General features: G+C 37.8%; 1 protein-coding gene across 1 annotated transcript in view; it reads left to right on the top strand.

Moving 5' to 3' along the window:
- LAMA1 (laminin subunit alpha 1) overlaps window positions 1-21,284 on the top strand; it is a 79,083-nt gene that overhangs the window by 20,825 nt on the left and 36,974 nt on the right. Inside the window, exons 10-28 of the mRNA XM_054285437.1 lie at window positions 1,911-2,051; window positions 3,030-3,203; window positions 4,768-4,869; window positions 5,574-5,785; window positions 6,938-7,049; window positions 7,957-8,067; window positions 8,820-8,947; window positions 9,536-9,622; window positions 9,872-10,083; window positions 10,589-10,695; window positions 11,643-11,823; window positions 13,091-13,227; window positions 15,810-16,046; window positions 17,166-17,309; window positions 17,657-17,836; window positions 18,447-18,632; window positions 18,744-18,871; window positions 19,953-20,073; window positions 20,216-20,353. Coding sequence (XP_054141412.1) covers window positions 1,911-2,051; window positions 3,030-3,203; window positions 4,768-4,869; window positions 5,574-5,785; window positions 6,938-7,049; window positions 7,957-8,067; window positions 8,820-8,947; window positions 9,536-9,622; window positions 9,872-10,083; window positions 10,589-10,695; window positions 11,643-11,823; window positions 13,091-13,227; window positions 15,810-16,046; window positions 17,166-17,309; window positions 17,657-17,836; window positions 18,447-18,632; window positions 18,744-18,871; window positions 19,953-20,073; window positions 20,216-20,353 — 2,838 coding nt within the window. The remainder of the gene's footprint in view (window positions 1-1,910; window positions 2,052-3,029; window positions 3,204-4,767; window positions 4,870-5,573; window positions 5,786-6,937; window positions 7,050-7,956; window positions 8,068-8,819; window positions 8,948-9,535; window positions 9,623-9,871; window positions 10,084-10,588; window positions 10,696-11,642; window positions 11,824-13,090; window positions 13,228-15,809; window positions 16,047-17,165; window positions 17,310-17,656; window positions 17,837-18,446; window positions 18,633-18,743; window positions 18,872-19,952; window positions 20,074-20,215; window positions 20,354-21,284) is intronic.

Genomic DNA, 21,284 nt, shown 5'->3' with positions numbered 1-21,284 from the left:
CCTTTTCAGTGCTGCTGTGGGCATGAGCCTGGCATACAGAATTTTTAGGCCAGATTACAGAGAGTGTCACCAGTCAGCAGACCACCTACGGAGATGAAAGGAGAAAAGTTGTGCGCTCCAAATATCAAATGAAGGAAAAAGGATTTCTAAGTCTTTGCAGACTCTATTCTTCTTTTATATAGTGCATTTTGTGATATTTGATCTTTCCTGGAACACAGCTCTTGAGTTCTAGTCATTGGGTAAGATTTTTATTTTTCATTAAGAAATAAATAATTTCTGTCTAATAATGTTAGACAGTGAAATGTTTGATCCAAATCCATTCTGAAGACTGAGAAATAAAAAAGCTGAAAAGAGCATATAAACAGTATTCCTGTAAAAATTCAAGATTTTAAGTTCTCATTATCTCAGGGGGCACTTTGCCTGAGATTTTTCCCAAGTTTGCATATGAGCAAATAGAAGCAGCCATCCTCAACCTTTGAGTCAGAACTGGAGACCATAAATTTTTAATATGCTTTGCAAACATAGGTTGTACTTTGCTTACAAAAAGACATAATCTGGCTGTGTAGAGAGGTTTTATGTAATCTTGACATGCCAGAAGGAAAAACAGTTGGAAGTCTCAGATTTCTCTCTGGTAAGCCTGAAATATACTCCATAGGACCAGATCTGATATAAGTCTGCAGTCTGGAGTGATTCTTGTGACTGAAGTGAAGGTACTCTGGTTACCGCTTCTGGAATCAGATTTTGGTCCACAGGCTTTGCATTTCATATGACAATCCAGAGCTTGTATACGCCTCCTCAAAACAGTAAGACAGTTGTTATCCACATGGATGCTTGCAGTCTTAGTGTCCTAACCATATGTATCAGGGAACTTTGTGAGGTGTTTTGTAAAGTTCTTTTTGCCTTTGCAGTGGAGTTTTCCCATACTTGAAACCAAAGGTTGATATTGGAGAGTGGTGTTCAGGTCTTGTCCTATACAAAGCTAGGACATTATAAGAATCTTGTCCCTGGCAGTAGGAAACGTTCTGTATCTTAGTGTGTGGAAATGGCCATGGAGATCCGCTATCTACACAGCTTTGTGGGTATTTATCAAACATTTTCTCTGCTGGTTTGTTTGTCAGCAGCAATTGTCTAAACTTTTTTAAAGAAATAGTCATGTATTTGCTGCACAAATTTTATGAGAACAGAATACTGGGTGCACTGTTTTGGATTTTTTTTCCCTATAAATTCTGCATTGAAAGATGTTTGTAGCTGTATGCTCTGAACTACCCAATTTGCATGGCAGAATACCAATGAAAGGAGCTAAAGGAGTGCAGCATATCTACTTCTGGAGCAGGAGTTTCTGGACCTTAGCCAGAGCATATTGTGTGGAAGAGGTGCCAGCTATCATAGTGTGGTGCTGTTCCAGGAAGAGGTGGCAGCAGTAGTGGGCATCATAGCATAAATATTAAGAGATGGCTGAGAAAGTATTGTCTTGAAGCTGGCTGTGGTGGCTCCTAAAGCCTGGCCTTAAAGGTGAACTTTCTGGATTCTATCTGGTGAGATATCTGAAAGGTAATCTGCATTTAGAAAAGTGAGATCTTTCTCCAGAGCAATCTACAAAGTCAAGCTACAAGAGAAGTAGACTGGCAAGCTGGCAGAAGCTTTTCAAGCCCTGCCTGTGTGTTGAAATTTTACTACAATAGAACCCTTGCTGGGGCTTGTTTAGATTTTGATGAACTGGCAGATTCTGATGAATTTTCCCAATCAGTTTCGGTTTTAAAGCTCTGAGACTTATTCAATAATCCTGCTGTGCTGAAATGTGTTTTCTTTTACAACCCTCTGAATGCTGTTATGCCTAAATCCCACCTAATCCATGGTATTTGTTACCATAATAATGCTGATGTGAACCAAATGTTATATGCCTTTGACAGGAAAATGTAGAAGGTGAAAACTGTGATCTCTGTAAACCGGGATTCTACAATTTGCAAGAAAGAAATCCTCAGGGCTGCACAGAGTGTTTTTGCTTTGGTGTTTCTGACGTCTGTGACAGTCTTACATGGCCCATCAGTCAGGTATGTAAATGTTATGTCCATGACCTAATATTCTTTTTTCAAGCAGCTTCAAAGTGTACTGTATTTCTCTTTGACACGTGCCCAAGTTAACTTCAAATTCTGGTGTGTGTCTCCGTACAGAGGAATGGATTTTCAGTATCATTGGGCAGCTCTGAGGTAGTGAGCAACTCATCCCAGTGCAGTCTTTGGCCCTGCTGGCTTGCAGTCATATCAGAAGCATTGGGTAGTGAAGGCTGCAATGATGCATTGGAAAAATGAATTTTTTTCTGACTGTTCAAGTTTCTTTTCATGCTGAAGAGATAAATCCAAACCTGTTTCCTTGTCTCATTAGGTAATGGACAAGGCTATTGTCACCTCTGGCAATATGGCCAATACTGTTTCTTAGCAAACAGTGTTTATAAATATCACTTTTATTCTGATTAGACAGTTCTTGAGTTATGGGGCTTTGGGGCCACTCTTTTCCACCCATAAGGACTTTTCCTTTTGCATCTTTGCACAGCTAGCTACACTTTGATCTCCTGTTTTGTGTGCAACAAAAAGGGAGGAAAACATATCAAATTGACTGAAATTCTAAGGTGATTGAATAAAACTCTCTCTGTGAGAAGAACAAAGTTCTCTCATGTTGGTCCCTCTTCTGGGGCTGTAGTTTTTGCTATCCTCCAGCTCAGCCCTATCTATAAATGGGGACAGTTGGCCTTGAAGCCTTTGAAATTCTGTGTTTCTGTCTCAGGGAGCTGCATAGGTGTAATGTTAATTTTGTTGGAAGGATGAAAATCAAACTCATTATATTTTTGTTCCTATCGAATACAGAGGTGGAGACCATCCTAGTCTGAAGTAGCAAATTTGCATGTGTTGGGAGTCAGACTTGGCTAATGGAAGTGCTCTACATCCATCAGTTTGAATGAATATCTAGGAAGAGGTGAATGCTTTCTCAGTGACACAATTGCCTGACTTTCATTAATATTACTATTCTTGCAGATTTCAGACATGACTGGATGGCTTATTACTGATCTGTACAAGGCAAGGAGTGTGCAGCCTCAGCGAAGTCAATTTGATGGACCCCATCAAATAAGCATTAACAACACTGAGGCTGTGAAAGTACTGAAAAATACTTATTACTGGTCAGCACCTGAGGCATATCTAGGAAATAAAGTAAGTACTCAGCTAAGAAGTCAGAACTCCTTCATGGGTTCTATTGCTCTAAATATAAAGTTTCTGTAATTAAATCTTGCACTTTATAGCTTGCACTAAGTATTACCAAACTTCTCACTGAATCTCTGCCTTTTAAATCAGAATGTTCCTGTGCAGACATTCCCAGTACTCTCTTTTTGTACTTTGAGTTCATTCATCTCTTCTCTTCTCTTCCTTTCCTTCCTATCCTTGACGCAATGTAATCTCTCTTGACTGTTACTGACTTATGCTCACATTTCCCATGCACTTGATTCCTATCCCAAAACTTACACCCTAATGTCCAGTCATAGTGGAACAGATGGAACCATTAAAATCTCTTGCCTGCTTCTTATCCATCTTCTGTTTCCAAATAACTAGTGTTTAATTTTTTCCCTGTTTACTAGCTAAAGCTCTGGGTCTCCTGGTTTTTGCAGCAGAATCATGGAATAGTTGAGGTTGGAAGGGACCTCTGGGGGTCATCTTGCTCAAACTCTGTACTCAAGCAAGGACACCTAGAACAGATTAACCAGTACCATGATTAAAGAGCTGCTTCTGAGTATCTCCAAGGATGGACACTCCACAATCTCTCTGAGCAACCTGTGCCACTGCTTGGGCACCCTCACAATAAATGTTTCCTGATGTTCAGCAGGAACCTACTGTATTTCAGGTTGTGGCCATTGCCTCTCTTCCTGGCACTGTGCGCCGCTGAAAAGAGCCAAGCTCCATCTTCTTTGCACCCTCTCTTAAGGAGCTTGTATATATAGATAAGATCTCACTGAGCCTTTTGTAGGTGGGACAGTCCTGCTACTCTTGGTCTTTCCTCATATGAAAGATGTTTCAGGCTCTTAATCATTTAGTGGCCCTTTGCTGGACTCTTTCCAGTATGTCCACCTCTCTCTAGTACTGAGAGGCTCAGAACTGGAGTCAGAACTCCAGCTGTCACCAGTGGTGAGCAGAGGAGATCCTTGCAGCTTTACCTGTAATTATTTTCAGTCCACTCTCTCTGCCCATGCAGCTGTGTTTATTATTAGTATAGGGACACAATAAATGAAAACAAGTGTAAGAAGTGTAACATTAAGGAGTAGATTTTGCACAGGACTACACTTACTCAAATTCTGATTTCTTATTCATTGAATATAGGTCTAACTGTTTTTTAACTTACTTTGTAGTAGTCAGCAGCAGATGTGGGGCTAAGGACCCTGAAAAGTGGTGCATGGAAAGTGAAAAACTCCCACATGCTGTGCCCCTTGACTAGGATGATTGTGTACATCTCAGCTGTCTGATCAGAGTCCTGTTAGTGTTTCACTGAATGAGGGCACTTATCTGAATCACCTGTAGAGCCTTGAGCTAGCTCTCACCACCTGCACAGCAACGAGCCAGCTCTTGTCCCCGTGCTGACACTCATGGCATGTTAAACTTTTTCTGTAAAGTGGTATTTGTAAGCCTACAACTGTCTAATAATTTGGACATTTTACTGACCCATGTAATTTCTTTGTGTTGGCTGGAGGTTGTCGTGTTGTTAAGACTTTGCTTTTTGTTATTTCAGCTCACAGCTTTTAGTGGAGACTTGAAGTATACAGTATCTTACGACATTCCAATGGAAAGTGTGGACAGTGATATAGTGTCTAGTGTGGATGTCATCATTCAGGTGGATTTTTTTTTCAGCTTGTTACTATTCAGATGTTATTAAGAATCTATGAAGGAGTTAAAAAATAAAATAATATTTCTATACTAGTAGTTTTGTCAGTTTCAAGTCCCAAAATGTCACTATCAAAATTTTATTACTACTCATTTCTCTGATTCTAATCCATGCCATACTAGTTTTAAATGCTAAATACCTAGAATTTAATCTGTGTGTATATGGGTGAGTTGCTTATTACCAAATGTACAAAGCTGTGTTTACAAAACAAACTGCAATAAACTGGAAAGACTTATGCCTATGAAAGACGTGAGTGTGCTTGCTGATTGCTTACTTTTCTAGATTTATGTTGCAGTTAAAAAGTAAGGCTCTATAATGAATCCAGGCATCTCCAAAACCATAATTTTTTATATGTACTTAGCAATAGAACAAAAGAAGAAGGAAATTCTGTTTTATAGAGGTATTAGAGTTTTGCAATTTAGTTTATTCTTTTACAAAAGAATTCTGAAGTCTCTGAACCGAGAGAGAATGGGATTGTGGTCTTGAAGCCACAGAAAATGTTGACCTTTAACTTACTTTTTCTTAATGCAAGGAATTTATTTTGATTGCCTCTTCTCTGTGTTACATGGATGTGTATTTGACGCTAAATGTTACTGCTTAATAAAACTTACATGCAAATATGGAAAATATTATCTCTTGTCCTTCAATTTCAGGGTAACGGGCAGATTCTGAGTACAAGAGCAGCAGGCTTGTCATTACAGCCATATGAGGAGTATTCTAATTCAGTGAGACTTGTAGCAGACAATTTCATAGAGTTTAATACAAAAAAGGCAATAGACCGAGAAATGTTGATGACTGTTCTGGCAAATGTGACCCATCTTCTGATCAGAGCCAACTACAACATTGCCAAAAAGGCTGTGTACAGGTAAGTGAGATAAAATATTCAAGGTAATCTATATACTTCTATTATTTTTCTGTATATGAATCATGATTCTTCGTGGCAGTATTCCTGAAGTTTTATATTAATAGTTTCTAGAAAAAATGTAATTTATTGAATTTTCTTAAGACCAGTTTTTGTCCCCCATATATATTATGCAGTAAGGGACATTTAATTTTAAAGATAACTGATAGCAGAGATGTTGTTTTCTGCTTTAAAGTAATAGTGCATAAAAGCCTTATTACAGTGGCTGTTTTTTTAGGGGGAAATGCCTCCAGAACTCCCTACAGTATGCTTGTTTGGGTATGTGGCAAGTTAATCCATCACTGACTATTGAAAACCTACCAATAAAGACACTGATTTTAATTTCTTTTGATGCTTGTTTGTGGATGTTATTCAGACTCATCTCTAAGGGTGTCCTTTATAGGAAAACTAGGCTGCAATGGATTAGCTGATCATTCTACAGTCTCAAAGCAGCATTGGCAGTATCTGTGTCAGACCTTACAGATCTTTGTTTCACCTCTTCTCCAAGATACAGGAATGAGGTTGTATTGCTCTCAAGGGAATCAGCTTCATCATTTACTTAATTTCCTTACACTCACTGACAGCCTTTCTTCCTCATTCCCTAATTAGAGCATGGTACTAATAACACTAAAGTTATGGATTCAAATCCCCATATGGGCCATTATATAAGAGCTGGACTTTGGTGATCCCTTTCAACTCAAAATATTCTGTGAATATTCTGTCATTTGGTAGCATTTTGTGTCAATAAAATAGGAACTGATACCAAATTTGCTTTGTGCACCCATACCACTCTGGTGAAATTTATATTCATTTAGGGATAGTCTGTTTGTCTTTATGGGTTTCTTTTGTAAGATTTCTTACAAAAATGTGTAAGACAACCTCCTGTGGCTGAGGAGGTTGTCTCTTCCAGTAACAGTAATGATAACAGGAGACATCTGGAAATGCTGTGATAAGAATATGATCACAGACTTCTTGGAAAAGAGATCTGTGCCTGTTCCTCGGTTGTCCCTGCCAGGGAGCAGTGTTCAGTAGAGTTACCTCCCCAGAAGGAAACTGTCCTGCTGAAGATCAAGTCTGGGGAAACAAATGTTGTGATGTTTTCCTGCTTAACCCTAGGCTGGACTCTGTGACCCTGGATACTGCAAGTGCAAATGTTATAGATCTTTCTTCAGCTCCAGATGTGGAATTCTGTGAATGTCCTCAGGGTTACACAGGATTATCCTGCGAGGTAACATCTTACAGTGTTTTGTGAATGCAAAATTATCTCCTATTGTAAAGGATCTAGGTTTAAAGGCAGGCTGCCTTTAGTTAAACTGCCATTAAAGTGTATGTTCTGTGGTAAATTGCTGCCTACTATACTTTATGCAATCCCAAAGGTATTTTCTTTCAGCTACTTAAACAGGATTTTAAACTTATTTCTTGAATTCTTTTTCATGGCACTAAAATATGATGATGTGCTTCAGAATAACAGTGTTTCAGAGGGAGCAGGTGTTAAAGCTCTGTGAAGCAATTTTGAGCTTACCTTACTCATTAATAGCACTTTTTCTGGAGCTGGATCATGTTCAGTTTATTCCTATTATGTGCCATTAAGTTTATGGAGGCAATGAGGAACCTTAGCAGGGAGGGATGCTAGCTTTTGGAAGAGCCCACAAGGGTGAAATGCATTGTGCAAGGTGGTGTCTTGTGTATCTCTAAATAGAAGATTTAGAGAGGCACAGTCCTATTGCAGAATAGCAGGAATTATTTTGACAAATAATTTCAGTATGAAAATACGGAAATTGTGCTGTAGCATTGTTAATGATTCTGCAGAGGTGGTAGAATATCTTTTCTATTGTCCCATAATAAGGAATTTCACATATTAAACCACACAAAAGTTAACTTTCATGCCTCCAGGGAACAAGGGGATGAATCAAAGTTTTATGGAGCTAATTCTTATCCCCTTTATCCAGTGCAAGTAAAAAACAACCACTTGAAAAGAGCTACAGTGACATCAATAGGGTTGAAAGAGCGTTCAGCTACCACAGTGTGAAAGGGTTGGATGGTGGGTGGTCGGAAGTGCACTCTCTGAAAAAGTTTTGATGTGTATTTTCAGCACACATAATGCTACTGCTTTTTCTCCCTTCGTTCCTTTTCAGTCCTGTCTGCCTGGGTACTACCGTGTGGATGGAATACTCTTTGGGGGCATTTGTCAGCCCTGCAAGTGCAATGGGCATGCAACTGAGTGTGACATTCACGGTGTTTGCTTTGTAAGTCATCCTGCAAAGTTCTGTGTTTTGAACATCTATTTGGGAGTTAAGAGAGCATTTTGACTGTGGGAGACAAGTTTACAGTGAGCATAATTTCAAGCTGTGGGTACCAAGTGTTTATTTTTGTTGGTTTTCATTGTTTAGTTCAGAGTATGTTTCAAGACTCCATTATTTTGTTTTCCAATAAACAATTTGTTTCAGTTTATCATTTCAAGTGAGACGTAGTCAGAACTAATACAAAAATGTCATCATATACTGGCTGATAAAAATCTTGATTTTGCTTGCTGCAGGTTCCTGAAAAGAATCAATTTAAGCGGTGAATATCTGTTTTCAGATATATGTGCATCTTCCATGACTAACACCAGTGGAAATTACCTTGTGAAGAGAAAATTTAGCTCTCAGATCTCTTCTGAAAATTAAAGGTTACTGGAGTAAAATGCCTAAACACCAGTAAAAACTATATAAGTTTGTTACTGCAAATGTGTGCAATATGTGAAATACATTTAAGTATGTGTATAAGTAATGTGGCTGGTTTCATAAAGTATATTCTAAAATGTAGGAAAAACCAATCAGGATTGTCATAACTCAGAAAAAAAAATCAAACACTTATTTTCAGAGTTCTAGGCAGTTCTTCATGGCTTGAAGAATGGCTTCCTTGGATATCGTGCTGCATGCAGACTGGTGTAGAAGTCCCTCAGGGGCCGAAAAACCATCAAGGGAAAATACAAAAAGATTTTTTCCATGTCTCACAGGCTTGTCAACACAACACAACAGGACCTTTCTGTGATCAGTGCTTGCCTGGCTTCTATGGAAATCCATCCCAAGGAACATCTGAGGACTGCTGGCCCTGTGCATGTCCTCTGAGTTCTGCTGCAAACAAGTAAGCTTCTTATGCAAGACTGTCTTTTGCATCTTCAGCAAAAACAGAAAGTGAGAAAAAGAAAAATATCGTGACATCTGAAGGAGAAAGAAAAGGAATTTTTTTTCTTCATCTTTGTTTGTGTATATCTCATAGAAGCATTATTTTTCGAGGCAGTCTAAATATATAGACTAGGCTAAGACAGGCTGAGTGAACTGGTACGATTTTGCATGGTGGATGAAAGTAATAATTCAACCTGTCCTTGAACTTTGCACAAAAACCATGTTATCTTCCTTGTTTTTTCAGAAAACAGTAGAAGGACGGAAGTGTTGTATCTGACAAAAAGTAGCTCAGTACAGCAATTGTACTGCTGTGCTAGAATGAAAGCCAAGTTTTAAAATCTTGTTTTTAAAATAAAAAACCTCAAGAATTTTTTAAAATTATATATGTTTATTTTGACACATTATAATGTTAAAAGCATTGATAAACTAGGACAAGTTGCAATTGTGTGTTTATATAACTAGGTGCAAGGAAAGGTGGATATTGAATGTTTGCAGAAGCCTTGTGATTCTGTGCATTGATACCAACTGCCATAAATTTTGTTAATAGTTTCAGTCCCACTTGCCAGCTGAGTGAAGAAGGTGGAATTGTCTGTGACAAATGTCTTCCAGGCTATACTGGTTCTAAGTGTGAAAGGTATGTACACTAATTTTGGGTGAAACATCCGTATCATTGCCATCACTAAGTGTTCATCATCCTATCTTCCTTGTATTGTTCATACCACATGTACAGAACATTCCTAATAACATTTTCCTTCTTATTTAGTCTTTCATTGTAATACAGAGACACTTTAGATTAAAATTTAACAGGAAAAACTCCCTTCAGTGAGGAGAGTGTATGATGTGACCACACTCCAGCTGAAAAAGTTTTTAAATTCTGATGCAGGTGTGCTAATGGTTACTATGGGAATCCTCTTATGGCTGGACAGTCGTGTGCTCCTTGTGAATGCAATGGCAATGTGAACCCTCAAGAAGAGGGCCACTGTGATCCCTTCACAGGACAGTGCCTGAAATGTCTGGGGAACACAGCAGGTCACCACTGTGAAAAGTGTGCTGATGGCTATTATGGGGATGCGGTGATTGACAAAAACTGTCGTGGTAAGTTGTTATTTTTATTACTCTCAACATTTAACGAACAAAAAAATGTAGTGCTTATGTGCAAAATGGATGGGAACATGTGCACCTTTGCTGAAAGAGTTAATCTTCAAGTTGTGAAATGGCAAGTGCAGGTTGAAAACTGTGGGGTTGGGTTAGGCTGAGGGAGGGAAATGTGTTATGTTAGGATTTGATACTTGGTATCTCTGGAACTTATTGGTTTGCTTAACACTGTCCCTCCAGTGACATGCTGGACACATTTCCTATTTCTGAATGTCACATATAGGGCTGGAAGAAAAAAACCTTCTCAAATACAGATATTCAGAGATGTTTTGTTTTTTAAATTTTAGTCCAAATGCACAGGCATTTCTGTGGTATATTAGCATCTATGGGACATAAACAGATGAAACACATCATATACCAGATTTTGAATTCTGTATAATAACAAATGCCTACAGGTACACCTGATTAATTTTTTTAATTTGGCTTCTTTTTGTCTGAACACAAGCCTGTGCCTGCCACGTGAATGGCTCCCTTTCAAGTACTTGTCACCATGAGACAGGTGTCTGCTCCTGCAAATCAAATGTAATTGGAGAAAGATGTGATAAATGCTTGGTAAGCAGATATATTGCCTGGTGCTAATGTATAGATTTTCTTGTCTTCCTCTTTATCTGTAGATTGTGATTTGAGCAGACATAGAGAATAGCAGCAGATAGGTTTGAGGAAGAGGGGCCTATGGAGTGGAGACCAAAGTTTTTGTGGCTGAAAATTGCTCTGCATGTGCTCCATGCAGATGTGAAGCTGTGTAATTGACTCAGCACCCTCCTGCATAGGGCTGTTCAGGCTGGTGCTGACAGTATGCAGTGAAAAATCAAACCAAACACTGTTAACAAACCTGAAGGGATCTTAGAGCTGTGCTTCTGTGAAATGAAGTCTGAGTAGGGAATACCTGAACAAATGTGGTTGGTGATAATACATACATCATGGCTGAATGCCAGCAAGGGATTCAGCTGAAAGGCGGGCCTGTTGTAGCAACGTGCAGATATTCACTGGTGATACAAACCAGCAGTTTCCAGTCTGTGCTAAGTGTAGAACTACATCGGAGACCAGAGCAGGAAATCTGTGCCCAGTTACTGCCTTTTGTGCCAGCCCAGCTGAATGACTTTGAGCGCACATGTACCCTGGGTCAGTGACCTGCCCTGTTTTAGGCATTCATTCACAGTCACAGGTGTCTGTGCTTGATCAGCACAGCCCACCCACACCTCATGCAAGTCTTTAAATTAAATAACATCAGGCTTCAAAACATAGTGTCTTGCTTGTGAGATTAAGGACCATGAGAGCATTTCAGGGTTGAGTTTTTCACTCCGGAGCATATTGCTTCATAGCTGGCAACAGTGAAGACATAATGCCAGGGAGTCTTTCCACAGCAGTCACACAGTGCTGGCCAAGATTCATGCAGGTCAGATATCATGGGGAGTAAACAAGAGAAAACAAGAGTGTATATTGTAGCATTTTCAAAAATTTATGAAACAGTACAAATCTATTTATTTCTTCTCCAACAGAATGGGTATTATGGGCTGCTTACTGGGCTTGGCTGTGTTCCCTGCAACTGCAGTCAGTTTGGCTCAGTGTCTGAGGACTGCAATGATCAGGGGCAGTGTCACTGTGTGCCAGGAGTGGCTGGAGAGAAGTGTGATCGCTGTGCTCATGGCTTTTACGCATTCCAGGATGGTGGCTGCACACGTAAGCTCTAATCCATGACCCTCCCAGAGTTTGTCTGGAATTTCTTTCAGCAATATATTGTATGTTGAACTCTGGCAAAGGTCACTTGTTGTGATGATGATACAGAAGAATCTGTAGGAAGGTCTATTAATACTTTGATTAAGCCAGGGAACAAAACGTTTCTTTGCTTACTTTGTGGCTCCTTGTAAAAGGTGGTGACTATGAAATAACTCATAAAGGGTGCATGAGAGAAATATTACATCCTCAATGGCTCCTTTGTCTCTTTATTACAAAACCCTTCAGTCCTTCAAAGAGAATGAAACCTTTTTTTCTGCAGTTGGGAAAGCAAAGATCTACACCTAAAGATTTTTACTTTATTTTTCTTTCATTTAAATCTTAAATATGTGTTTCATACTTTGATATGAAGACCTTGGCTCTATTTTCCCATCATCACCTGGACGTATGCAATTTTTAGTCACGATAAGGAAGAAATTGTTCATCTAAAAGGAGAACATGCCATCAAAACCTAATTTTTCCTGTTAATAAGATGCCCTTTTCAATACTGTATAGCTAAAGGAATGCCTGCCTTTTCTCCAGCAAGACAAAACCACTTTTTTCATGCCTCAAACAGTACATTAAAATGAAATATGCAGGGAGATTGTGATAAGATTCTTTTGAAATGAATATACTTTGTCTATACTAAGAATCAAAGATCCCTTGGGTACCTTTAATAATTTCATTATTGGAAAATACTTAAATGTTAACAAAAAGATTAATAAAATCACTTCACTGAAATTCTGCTTTTTAACTGGAATAGTGTTTTGTTTCTTAAATAGCCAATAGTTAGGTATTATAAAAATAGTTATCTGTCCCTATTATTCAATTCTTGAGCATTAATCCTTTCACCTGCTTGAGAACATTAGCTTATCTCCTGATGAGTTTTGTCTATAATAAAAAAACTTTCCTCTATCATAGAAGAATTTTCCTACAAGTGTACTCTACTCCAAAAGTAGCTTTATTTGGTCTTGTTGATCCCCCTGTGAAAGTGCTGCTCTGCTTTTTGAAACACCAAAGAAGCTAAGTCAATCAGCAATAATAGGCTTCCAGTAAAAAGATGAAATGTCACTGTGGTCATGATTTGTTTCTCAGTGATTTGGGATGGCAAGGAGTTCCTAGTGGAACAGACAAATGTACTGCATAAGAAAAGTAAGGTTATTGGCGGTCTTGGAATTTCTCCTCTGTATTAAAGTGTGGGTAAAGTTACCATTTGGTCCTGTTTCTCTTGCAGCCTGTGACTGTGCCCATACTCAGAACAACTGTAATGCTGATTCTGGCCAATGCATTTGTCCCCCTCACACTCAGGGACAAAAGTGTGAACTCTGTGAAGAAAATTACTGGGGACTCTCTCCTAAACTTGGTTGCAAGGTATGGTAGGCTGGGTGAAAAGCCATGGCTGTTAAAAACAATTTGCGTTATACAAATGTCAGAAGTGGACTCTTTTTCTGAGAACCATGATCTTGATTCTGTCTCAAAGTTAATGCAACATGCTCACATTAAAACAAAAAACAACAAAACAACTGGTGGCACAATATTTATTGAGCAACCTTCTAAGAGGGCTGTCTTTGAAAGTACTGTCAGAGTGCTTATTCTGGATAGGTGCATAGTTCACATTGAAATTGTGATGTGTTTATTCTATGTATTCTAACATTTAGGTGTTTAAATGGTGGTACAAACCGTATTTATAGCAGCAAGGGGCAACTGGGAACATAGTTTCTGCACCAATCAGTAAGTGATAATATTATGGATTTAAGAACATTGGAAGTGTCTTGAAAGTTACTGCAGGCATTTTTTCTGAAAATCTATAATTTAAATGGTATAATGTAGTTAATGTTTCATGGATGGAACATTGGTAGCTCAGCTTAATGCTTATGATTAAGCAATAAAATGCCAAGTCAGTGAAGATCCAAGGAACACCATCCATTTATGCCTTTAGGTTTATGCAGTAAATTCTTGTCAGGTATGGCATTGGTCCAAGCATTTTATCAATGTTGAGATTTTAAGAAGCCTCAATTACATGAATGTAATTGGGTAACTTCAGTGGAGAAACCACAAATACAATCAACTTGACAAAGTCTGTCATTACATGCAGTAAGTATTTAAGTGTCAGCCAAATTGGTATCCTTTTTCTCTCTTTAATTTTTTAGAGTAAGGATGATAAAGTAGTCCTAATAAGTCTTCAGAGTTAACCATCTTAGTGATTTATAGTTGGCAACCAGTCTTTAAACAATGGCTTTGTTAGCTGTCAGCTTACTGTCATTCTTACCTAAGGTACTGCAAGTACAATGTGCTGGTCCTTCTGCATTTCCTTTGATGTGTTCATTTCATAGGGTGATTCCACAGAACTTGCCAATCATCAGGGGCAATTAAATATGCAGTTGCTCAGTTTTTCTAGGTTATTTGTCATTCCTTTTTGTTGCAACATCACAGTAATGAATGTGAAATATTATAAAGTATTTTAGATTCCTTCTTGATGCAACAAACAGTAACATGATCTCCAGATAATAGTCCCAACAGAGGGATATTCCCTATGCTGAATAGTCAGATGTGGTAGTTTACGATGAGGAGCAATGTCTTCTGGCAAATCCGGGAGAGTCTCTGTGTGTGCTCTCTACGTGAATGAAATGGGGGAGATGCTGAGAAGCCCAGACTGTCTGGTTTTGCAACACAGGATTAATAAGTGGTTACTTTATCTGGCTCTGTTTCTAGAGGTTTTCTTGATATTTAGTATCCATTTCTGGGCGCAGTAGTGTAGCAGAGCTGTAGTCTTGTTTAGATTACAGTGCATTGTACCTTAGAGTTTTTATTTATCTTTGTCACAAGTAGCTAGAAATTGAATACATGTAAGTTATTATCCTAGAGTTTGATGTTCAGAGCTGTGGACCTTTACTGATACCTGAGAGCCAAAGCTGTCAACCCGTGTGACCATAAAGTGTCATTAAACTAGGCATTATAGTACCCAATGCTAGAGTAAAAACTGCTTAATACAAGGAGTGCCATGGGTAACCAGCAAAATTGTGGGGAATGCAAAAGGATAGACAGTAATTCTTCTGGAACTTGTGGGTCTTGGCATGCAGGACTTGGCAAGGTAAAGGCTTTTCATCTCAAAGAGAGCTGATGAGCAAAATAACTCACTGAAAATGCTCAGTAGATGGTGATAGATGGAATGTACTTTTTGCCTGTTCAGTTAGAAATAACCACAGACCAAAACTGCATTTGTGAAGTAACCACAGATAAGAAATTAAGAGTGAAGGCTAATCCAGACTGCTTCAAAAAAGAATGACAGATAAAGTACACCCACTTTGCATGTTTGTAATACCAGTTTCATATTACTGATTGCATAATGAAGGATGCACTCTGTCAGGAAACAGTTTTCCTTTGGTACTGAGCTGCACTGCATGTTGAGCTTCCCACCTTTGGGATGCAATGAGATTCTTGGTTCTTCATCAAATAGTAAAATTAGCTTGAGCATGATGCAGAAGCTAATAATACTTTTGGAAATCTGAACAGCATGTTAGTTTTAAGATTTTCCTTTCTGTCATATTTACAAAATGATGATACAGATTTCTTTCATTCAGCATTTATACAACATTATTTAATTTACTTGCTGTACTCAATTACTAGTACTGTAAATTAAGTATTTTGGGTATACTTTTGTTTTCTGGAACAGATTCCTTCAACTCCTTTGGTTCCCAACCCATATTTGGGAACCAACAAAGCTTCTATCTTTTTGCCATCCACTGTTTATTGGAAATGCAATTCTTTGCTAAAAAACAAACCAAACAACCTCATTTCTGTATGGAATTTCTTCCCTTTTATTATTGTACAGTATTTGTTGGCAAAACATTGAGTTTTAAGGGTCATTTTAAAATTTATTGTGCTGTTTCACTTGTAAAAAAAAATTTTTTTAAAGATCTGCTATTTATGAACCTTTCTTCTCTTCTGCTAAGGCTTGCAACTGTAGCAGCGCTGGTTCAGCCAGTCTCCAGTGCGATGTGTTGACAGGCCAATGCCAGTGCAAAACTGAATTTGGAGGGCGAGACTGTTCCAGGTGTGCCTTGGGCTACAGGGACTACCCAGACTGTGTTGCCTGTGACTGTGATTTGAGTGGAACCAAAGCAGAAACGTGTAATGGCACAGAAGGAGTTTGTGGTTGTGAAGAAGAAACTGGTGTCTGCACCTGCAAGGTACTGAATCATTCTGCCCCTTCTAGGAAAGCATTAGTGCTTTCTAGACATTGATTGCATTGAAGTAAGGGAAGATACAGGGCTGAAAGGACTTCAAAAGGCAATCTCCATCATTTATGAGTACACCTAGATCATTGCTAAAGAATTTCCTGTGACAGATCTTACTATCAGTCAGGAAAAATTCAAAACCATTGAAGTTTTTCTGTTTGTACACATTTGGTTTTATTAGGTTGGGGAACAACACATTAGTTCAGATGATGCAGCCTGCTTTTTTAAAAATTCAAATTATAATGATAGGAAGAAACAAATAAATACTAAATGGAGAATCTCAGTGTTTTTTGAAATACGTGTGTGTTGCAAGTTTGAATTAATTTCCTTTGCTGGAACCAAAGACAATGCTTAAGAATAACTCAGATATATTGCTAACAATGAATTCCAATATTCTTGTATATAGGGAAGGAAACATTAAAAACAGAGATAGTATGGATTTTTCTGAAAAGATGGGAATCATTTCTTTAAAAACTGAGTGATAGAAAACTTACTTCAGGACAACAAATTTATGCCTTCATAGGTGTCTGTCCACTCTCTGGTTAAAGGTACCAGTGGGCATTGACTGTAGCTTTGGGTGTTTCTTGAGGTTCAGCTCACCAATTGGGAACTGAATGCAAAAAGAGACACTTGGGAATAGATCTCTTGATTCCTATTCATACTGAGCAGTTTATTTGGCTTTTAGAGCTCATTTTCCAGATGCAGGATTGGGAGGAAATTCTGTCTTGAGTTGAAATACATAGCTGCTAATTTTTGATAGACAGTCAAATATATGAGCTTAGCTTAAATGTTCTGTGGTTGTTTGAGGGGAGTTTTGTGTGTGGTTTTTGGTTTTTTTGGGATTTTTTTTTTGTTTTTTCTTTTTTTAAGAAGGAAAGCAAAACAGTATTGGAAAATAATGAAAAAAGTAATGTACTGCATGGTAAAACAGATTGCATACAGTAATTGATATTCTGCTATGTAGTTTATGTAGCAACTAGTTTTTCTTCAAAAAAATAATCATCTTTCATTTAGGTAGTGAAGTATTATGAGTGTACTATTACTTTTTTTTTTTTTTTTAATATCCTCCAGGAAAATGTTTTTGGTCTACAATGCAGTGAGTGTAAACCTGGAACTTTTGGTCTGTCTGCTAACAATGCACTAGGATGTACTCCATGCTTCTGTTTTGGGATGTCCACATCTTGTTCAGAACTAGAAGACCATGTGAGAATTCCTGTAAGTAAAGCAATATAATCACACAGAGACAATTTGCTGTTATCCTCATGTTAGGTATCATGCTGGTGTGCACATTTAATGGATTGGACTGAGTGTCCTGACTGGCTTATGGGGCCAGTGGCACAGGTCAGAACAGAAATGAAAGCAAGTGGTAAATGATCATACTCTTATTTCTGGAACCTTGTGTCTCTCTCTTCACTTCTTAAAAAAGTAAATATCAAGCATGTTTTCCAGTTTTTTGGGTTGGGTATTTATTGCTCTTAAGATGGATTATTGACTGTTTCAAAGCAGCTAAAATTGTTAACAGGATATTTTGTTGAATGAATCTTTTGCTCTTTGTGTTGCAGATAACATTAACTCCAGATCAGGCAATTCTGCATGTAGTAGCTCAAAGTAACCTGACTGGAACAATGGAAGGAGTATTTTCACAATTTCCTGATGTTTTATTGGATGCTGCCATAGTCAGGAAATACTTAAATACAGAAACATTTTACTGGAAGTTGCCAGAGCAGTTTCAGGGAGACCAGGTAAGAACATTACATAATTGGAATGCTTTGTAGATAACCTTGTTGTCTGATAGACACTCCTTTACTTTAGAATAGTAACTTTATCTTCATAACGTATTTCTATGTTAGTTCTATTCTTGTAGGTCATAATATTGTAATTATTCAGTGATAGAACTCTCATACAGCAAGCACAAATAATATGTTTACATTACCCTTTCCTAACAAGATTTTTCTTGACCCTATAAATTGGTAACACTCATATTTAATTACTTCACAGATTCTGTAGGGGGGAAACAGTGATATATTTGTTGTCATTTTAGAAACATAAAAAAAAAAATTAACTTTGATGCTAGAATCAGTATATTGATCATGGAATTTTCTGTTGTTTAAGATTTGAATGTAAATTGGGCGCACACCTTGAGAGGGTCTAGGTAAAGAAACTAAGACTGCTTTTTAGAAATATGTATTTAACCTTGGTGGAAAAGCCACTGACTTTAAGTCAATTTTCATGTTTTATTGCCAGTTCTTCAATGGACTGGCAGTTTTCCAGTCTACAGATGATTTTAAGATATTTTCAACTTGTAGCTCAGACCTTAGGATAAATAACAGTAATAATTTTTAATACAAACAGCTCATGGCCTATGGAGGGAAGCTGAGATATACTGTTGCCTTTTATGCTTTGGATGGCTTTGGAACCTCAAATTTTGAGCCACAGATTCTAATGAAAGGAGGTCACACCAGCAAGCTGGTCATCTATGTCGACATCCCTTCTCCAGAAAATGGAGTGAGAACTGACAAGGAAGTAGAAATGAAGGAGGTAAGCCAAAACACAGCAGGAACACAGCATTACCTTGAAGTAAAGATCAATGTTCCTGGTTTTAATAATAAATAAATAAATAATAATAATAAATGTGTTATCTTTCCCTAGGATTCTTGGAAGTATTTTAACTCTGTGTCTGATGAGCCTGTCTTACGTTCTGACTTCATGTCTGTGCTCAGCAATGTTGAATACATCCTTATCAAGGCAGCTTATGGCCAAGGATTACAGCAAAGCAGGTAAAGCAACCTCTGACTGCATTTATTTATTGTACTGCATTTACTGTAATTTAATTTACAAATAGCCCCAGCTGAGCTGTACAGTAAAGGCTTACCTCAGAGAAATTTACAATTTTCTACTTATGACTTCTGCTCTTCCTCTGACAAAAAAAAAAAAAAAAAGACTTTTAATTGCAGCAAAATCCCTCTTGAATTATCTTTTATGAAACACTAAATGACTCTGCTGCTTACTTTGATAGCAAAACACACAAAGGAGAACAAGCTGATGCACTGTTCTGCAGGACTGATGATATAATTAAATAATTTATATTTTCTAAAATATTTCTTTTCCATCTTATTTTTATGGATGTTGAATTTTCTGTATCTTTTATCAGTTGAAGCACATGATCCATAGAGTTCTTGGGTTTGCATCGATCTAGGTGTCTCCTGTAGCTTGAAACACTCTGGGCAGTGGTAATAAAATAGTCCTACCTCAGAATAGTAGCATTTTATTACCCTTTTGTCCAGAACTGCTACTAATGAGAGGAAGGGGATGGGATATCATCCTTTCATCTGTCAATCTGGAAACAAACAAGACAAGCAAAGATGCATCCAATGAAACCGCAATGTCTATATGTCTTCACAGCTCTGAACAAGTCTGATTCCACCTCCAGATTTTGTATTATTTTTAATTCACATGCCCTCAATTATCTTTTTGTTAGCTCTGTCCAAAATTGTGGCACATGACAAATGTATTTGTCTAATATTTCTGAGGAAGAATTACATACTCTTGCATGGTGGGTTTGGGAAGTTTTCCACATCGAGAGGGGAGGGTTTTATTACTTTTAATAATTTCTTTTTATTACTTTATTACGTTATTACTTTTAATAATTACTTTGTTACTTTTAATAATTTCTTGCGTTTGGTTGCACATTCTTAAATTCCATAAATAAGTAAAAAATCTTCATGTTTTGAGATGTTTGCATGGGAAATTATGGAAGATTATGTATGGTAGCCCTGCCCTTGAAGCCTGAAAATGTTTTTGGATCTTGTTTTCATGCTTCTTAAGATGTTCACACTCTCTTCTGCATATATCTTGTAGAATTGCAAATATCTCAATGGAAATTGCAGTCAAGTTTGAAGAAATGCATCTAGGCAGACCTCCAGCTTATCTTGTAGAGCAATGTAGGTGTCCTGCTGGTTACACTGGATTGTCCTGCCAGGTACTGAACCCTTGAATCCTTTTTGTGTGTCTAATAGTGTGAAAGTGAAAAAAAAATTACTTTAATGGCTCTTAAAATTGTTGTTGCTGTTGATAGCTGTGATAATTTCTTTAAAATTTTGCTTTACTCCCCTTGCAACTAGAGCTGTGCTCCAGGATACTACAGGGGGAAGCACACAGAACTCAGTGCAAGACAGCCTCACACTCTGATAGCGCCTTGTGTGCCATGTCAGTGCAACAACCACAGTGAAACCTGTGATCCTGACACTGGCAAGTGCTTGGTATGTACATCTTACACATTCTTCTATTGATTTCACCTGAGGGAAATGGCAGTGACCTGTCCAAGGAGTTCTTAGGAGAAGTATACAGCTGTACTACTTGGATAAAATGTGAATTTTTTTTCCCCCAACTCTGAAAAATGGCAAATCTGAATAGTTTCCCTTATGGTCCATTCAGTAAAATTAGCAAGATTTTGGGGCATTAACATACTCAAAATCATTAATTATTTTAATTTAAATTTTAATATTATTTCTATATTGGTTGAATTTGTCTGTTTTTCTGTGAGACTTTTTGGGCTTCTGGACAAGGTCTGCTTAGGCACACCAAAAAAAAAAAAAAAAAGGATGCAGTAGGCCATTCTGCACCACAGACTTAAATCAAAGGTAAATTCTTTCTCAGGAAGAGAATCCTCTGGGCAGCTTTAAATGAGGCTTTTTTTTAAATGCACAGAGACTATAGTATTGTAGGGATATGCCTCTAAGTTGATTTGCTCACTTTTCTCATTTTATCCCAAAGGTTGCAAAGAGGGGTCACATATGACTAACACATTTCCTCTCTCTTGTGGTCTGACAGGCCATGGACAGCAAATTCTCAGCTAACCAAATAAGACATATTAAATCCATTCCCTGGCATTGCTTAGTATTTTTTTCTAATTATTTCCCCCCAGCTGCTTTATTTTTCCAGTGGTGACTGGGTTAATTCAAAGTCGACTTCTGCTGAATTCATTCTTGAAATTAGTTTTTAAGTGAGTTTCTTTAGTCCTTCAGGCTTTTCTAAGCCATTCTTTTGCTTTCAGGTTTGTACACAAGTATGTATCTCATGAGTAAGAACTAAGGTTCTCACTTTTGCAAGGCTAAGATGCATAGGTCTTTCACAGAGGTGAATATTCATCATTCTTCCTCTTAGTTTCTTGTTGAGGGTTAGCAAGTCATC

The sequence above is a fragment of the Melozone crissalis genome, unplaced genomic scaffold (assembly GCF_028551555.1).
Source record: "Melozone crissalis strain CALT ecotype California unplaced genomic scaffold, PUWL_Pcris_2 ptg000042l_1, whole genome shotgun sequence".
Lineage (NCBI taxonomy): Eukaryota > Metazoa > Chordata > Aves > Passeriformes > Passerellidae > Melozone > Melozone crissalis.
This window is presented reverse-complemented; position numbering and strand designations above follow the sequence as displayed.